A 5,347-nucleotide genomic window follows, 5' to 3' on the forward strand; every position below is an offset into this window, starting at 1 on the left:
AGCTCATTTTCATTAGTACTCTGTGCTGTTATATTTCACGTGCTCAGTGTTGTGTACATACGAAGTGCAGCATACTTTTCATGGGAATGGTTTCAAGGGACACTCAGCCAAATTCTGCACCTTCTACCACTGGGTTATTTTGAGAGTAAGTGCATTAACTACTGTGCAGTCACAATGGATTCTAACAACTTGTCAATTGAAGGATTTAGATTTATTGATAAGAATATGCTATTTCAGGCATGCAACCTGATTATACAATTGATGATGGTACAGTAATTCACTCAGTTACCATGTTAACCAACAAGCGGCACTGAACTGGGACTCTCTAGAATGCAAAGCAGGAGTGTCTACAGCTTGGCTAAAGAACTAGCCATTGAAGCAATGGGCTATAACAGAAGCACATTGCCTGTAAATCAGGCAGTGAATGGGACACACATAACACATACTAACCAGTGGTTACAGATTCACTATGTACATTAGGATCATACTTTGCTATGCATTTCAGAGTGTTTTAATTTGTCTACTGTCTAGTCTATGAAGATCTTGCAGCTATTTCCAGCACTCACAGGGAGACGGGGCACTCAAAAGTCCAGAGTCTGCCTAGAGTGCTGTATACATGTAAATCAGTTGCTATAAGCATTATGATTAATTCTTTTTCCTTGCAGATAACCAGGAAGTTAGACAAATGACTGGAGACAATCACACCACAGTGACCAAGTTCATTCTCGTTGGATTAACAGATCGTCTGGAGCTGCAGGTCCCTCTCTTTGTCACGTTTTTTCTCATATATCTCATCACTCTGCTGGGAAATATAGGGATGAACTTGGTAATTCAGATTGACCCACAACTCCACACGCCCATGTACTTTTTCCTCAGCAACTTGTCTTTCCTAGATGTCTGCTATTCCTCCACCATTGCTCCCAATATGCTGGTCAATTTCTTAGTGGAGACCAAAGACATTTCTTATAGCGGGTGCCTTACGCAATATGGCTTCTTTGTTGTGTTTGTCACCACTGAGATGTTCCTCCTGGCTGTGATGGCATATGATCGTTATGTTGCCATCTGCAACCCGCTGCTCTACACGGTCATCATGACCAAGAGGGTCTGCATAATGCTGGTTGTTGGGTCGTATTTCTGGGGCTTGATTAACTCTTTGATAAACACAAGCAGTTTGCAGAGATTATTCTTTTGTGATTCCAATGTCATCAATAACTTTTACTGTGATCTCACCTCTCTCCTGAAACTCTCCTGCAGTGATGTCTCTGTCAACGAGAGGCTACTCTTTACCTGTGGCACTTTGTTTGAAATGAGCACGTTTCTGATCATCATCATCTCATACATTCTTATTGTAATTGCTGTGCTGAGGATCCGTTCTGTTCAGGGCAGGCGTAAAGCATTCGCCACCTGCGCCTCCCACCTGACAACTGTTACTCTATTCCATGGGACAATTTTCTTCATGTATTTGCGACCCAGCACCAGGTACTCACTGGATACAGATAAAATAGCCTCCATGTTCTATACGATAGTGATCCCCATGTTGAACCCCCTGATCTACAGCCTGAGGAACAGGGATGTGAAATGTGCTGTAAGGAAAGTGCTAAGTAGAAAAGTGATTATTACTCAGGGAAAATCTAGCATAACTTCCTTCCGAGTAACAAATGGGGAAGGGTGATAGGAAAAAGGGGTCTATGCTGGGGTGGAATCAAGAATTCCATGCCAGCAGCCTCGCCGGAAACAGTGTAAAGGCTCTTCCAGGTCACAGATGTGTTAGGTGTTTATCAAAAACACACAATGTGCATTGCATGATATCAATTCACTAAAGTCAGCTATATCACTTAAAAGTTCTATGCTATCAGATCCTGAGTAGAATAGCATTGTATCAGTTAGCTCTATTTTTATTTTAAATAAATAAAACACCTTTCATGTAACCCCCACCTTCCCAAGTGCTCAGCCCACTCTCGTGGTGAACTGGATGATGTACCAATACTCCTGACCCCTACTGGGTGGAATCAGTGTGATGTTCACAGCATACAAATAGAGACGTTAGATAAAAGCCTAAAATACACTTTCAGAAGGTTGCAACATAACACTTTTACTTCTTTAGAATTCAGAACAATAAAATACAAGAACCTCAGAAGAGGGAGAGACAAAGCAGGCTGCTCCCAAAGGCTATGTCTACACTGCACACTCCTTAGGGTGGCATGTAAAGCCCCTGACCTGGCATGCCTCCTAGCACCAGTATACATAGCAGTGTAGATGATGAGGCATTGCTTAGATGAGTAAAGACACACCTGAACCCATAAGGTATGTACCCTGCATGGTTCTGCACATGACCAACCAGTGCCTCCTCCATCTACACTCCTGTTTTTAGCAATGCAGTGTCACTCTATGTCACTGCCTCCTCTCTGCCAGAGCCTTTCACTTCCACATCTAGCTACACACTGCAGTGTGGACAAAATCTTCTTTTCACTGCATTGTGTACCTACGCATACCCTACACACCACCACCAGTGGTGCAGTGTAGACATACCTTAAGTCAGAGCGGCAAAACTCACCCCACCTTGTTCTAAGTTAGCTCTCTGCAGAATGAGTGTGATCATAAGTTTCCTTAGAGAGCCTCCTAGGCTGCAGGCAGGGCCAGGAAAACTTGAAATTTAAAATGATCGGTTACTATAGTAATAGTTATCAATATGCCACAATCAACACTGCACAGACATGTTATAGATCACTATGCTGCTCACAGCTAATAGAGAGGATTAGTCCAAGTTGAAGGGGTATTTTGAAACACTTCTCTGCCCCTTATTGTTGTCCACTTCTGAGTGGCCACAGTGTGCAGCACAAAGACAGCCATAGAAATCGGAGGTGGCCATGTTTGCTCCAATAGAATCATAGAACTGGAAGGAACCTCCCGAGGTCATCAAGTTCAGTCCCCTGCACTCATGGCAGGACTAAGTATTATCTAGACCATGCTATAAATTGCATTTTTCTGTTATTCCAAATGATTCAAAGTTAATTAATCAAAGATGGACACAGTAAAGCCAATTTGTTGATAACTCATGAAAAGAAAAAGGGGTTAAGGAATTGTCCTCTGACCATATCTTTACCAGCTCTGGAAGGGGTTTGTAAGTGTCTCCACGCATAGCTTCAGGAACTAGGAAAGAAGAATGGCAATGAGTTATGACCAAGTGGGAGAACGTGAAGATGTCACAGACTTCCAGAGTTTGTTCTATGCTCTGGCCTTTAAATAGTCTCCTGGGAATCAAGCTTTAGTTTGCCAGGATTTTCCCCCAGGCTGGAGTGTAAACTGTTGGGAAAAAGTATCTCTGATCAAAGAGTAGACATTCTTATCCCAGAGAGCACAGACCATAGCCCTAGAGGAAAAGGGGGCAGGGAAGGACTCCGTGCTGGGAGGGGGCAACACAGGGTAACCCCAGAAACGGAGCTGGATTTTTTGCATATGTAGAGTCCTGGGGTTGGGAGACAGCTCCCCAAAGGGCCAGCCAACATGCACAGCCATCGGTGAGCAAATGTAGCCTGAATCAGAAAGTAACAAGAAGTTGCCCAGGAGAGGCAGTTTGAGCAAAAGGCACATCCCAGGAGAACGGAAAGAATATTTATGTGCATAGATTGTTCTCCATGTCTTTTTTTTTATTTGTCAAAGACTTAAAACAAAATAGACACTTTAAAAAGTATTAAAGTGCTTGATTTACAGATCCTCAGGCTATTCCAGTTGATACCATCTCCAGATCTAGCTCCACCAGTCCTGTGTACAAAAGCTCTACATCTTTTTCAGGAGACCAGGTGAGGGTACGTTTTTGTCCAGACGTGTTTTGTGTTGGCTGAGGTGGCCACTGCACTTGCTTTTGCTGTTTTGTTGTGGATTGTGTTTCTACTCATCTAAAGCTGGCACAGACGTCTTTTTAGGTCTTTAAAGTCTAAAGACAATGACTAATGTATGGGAGGAACAGGAAACTGCAGTGAAAAAAGCCTAAACTAGGATGAGGATATTCAGAGGAGGGTAAGGGAGTCAGGCATAAGGATGTTCCCATGGCTGAGGTGCTACTCCTGGATTTGGTAGACCCAGATTCTGCCAAAGACTTCCTGAGTTACCTTCACAACTTGCTTTGTCTCGTTGTGCCTCAGTTACCCATTAGTGGAAAGGGGACGGTCATAATTCCTGACCTCACAGGGGTGTAGTGAGGCTAAATTCATTCAAGGTTGTGAGGTGCATAGTTGTTATGCTGCTGAATAGGTGAATGCCATGGATAGGTGGGTGCCTATCTCTCACTTAATTTCAGATGGATCAATACAACTAACTTTCAAAAAATTCCTTTGAAAAGCCCAGATTAGATGATTTAAGCAGCAGCTCCGTGCTCGCCTGAATGCATTGGATTTTACCTAGTTTTTAAACACAAAGCAGACCTGAACTTGGGCAGGGGTTGGCTTCTTCGTTAATATAAATACTTTATGTTTACAAGATCACCTCCTGTTTAATTTGCTGGTCACTCTGCAGTCTAATAGGCCCTTCAGTCCACAGTTCTCCAACACTGGGTAATGTGATGTGCCATTCCACAGTGAGTCGAACCCTAAGCGAAAGGCACAGCCATTTCTTACACTGCCTTACCTGTGAAGTTGTGAAAACGTGGCTGAACGGGGTAGGGCTTTAGGTTAAAAATCCATCTTTTCCCTATAAGGGTTTGTGTGCAACTGATATTCTGCCTGACTGGAACAAGGGGGCTCTCAAGTAGCTAGATATCCGGTTTCCTTTAACTGCAAACATGAAAACAGCAGGGACAAACAGGGAGGATAGGTTTTTAACTATTTGGACCATTGCATCTAGCATGATCCATTTTTGCATGCTAGGTTGTTGCGTGAGCATACTGAGCACTGAGCCTGTGGGCACAGAGCACCTAACTTCCATTGAGGTCACCCAGGGAGGCTGGATGTGCACTTTACAGGAAATAGACTGTCAGGGCAGCACAATCCACTGAAAAACAGCACAGTGCTCCTTGCAACCCAGGCTCTCCCTGTGTGGCTCTTTGTCCTGCCTCTGTTGGCTAGATCAAGAGCGGAGCTTTATGAGACGGCTGCTGTTGCTGTGGCAAGCCAACTAAGCGAGTTTCCCATCGTCTCTCTTCTGGCTGTGAATGCTCAACTGCAGCAAATCCGGGGAGGGAGGTGGCGAATCAGAGCAGGGCAGCGCTGCTCTGTATGGTCCTAGCTCTCTGCTGGGTGTTTCTGGGGTGGAACCAGAAATGGACATGCTGCGGGACGAGGAGGAGGGTCAGCGGGCAGGCGTACATGCTCTACAAACAAGCCTCTCCCCATCCTCATGGGGCGGAGACCTT

The 5,347-nt window shown here is 44.4% G+C and overlaps 1 protein-coding gene across 1 annotated transcript; it reads left to right on the forward strand.

Annotated features, from left to right (window-relative positions):
• The first annotated feature begins 685 nt into the window (after positions 1-685).
• On the forward strand, positions 686-1,672 carry LOC140912751 (olfactory receptor 5J3-like). The gene has a single exon (XM_073347760.1). The coding sequence runs from the start codon at positions 686-688 to the stop codon at positions 1,670-1,672; it is 987 nt and encodes a 328-aa protein (XP_073203861.1).
• Positions 1,673-5,347: the final 3,675 nt, after the last annotated feature.

The sequence above is a fragment of the Lepidochelys kempii genome, chromosome 6 (genome assembly GCF_965140265.1).
Source record: "Lepidochelys kempii isolate rLepKem1 chromosome 6, rLepKem1.hap2, whole genome shotgun sequence".
NCBI lineage: Eukaryota > Metazoa > Chordata > Testudines > Cheloniidae > Lepidochelys > Lepidochelys kempii.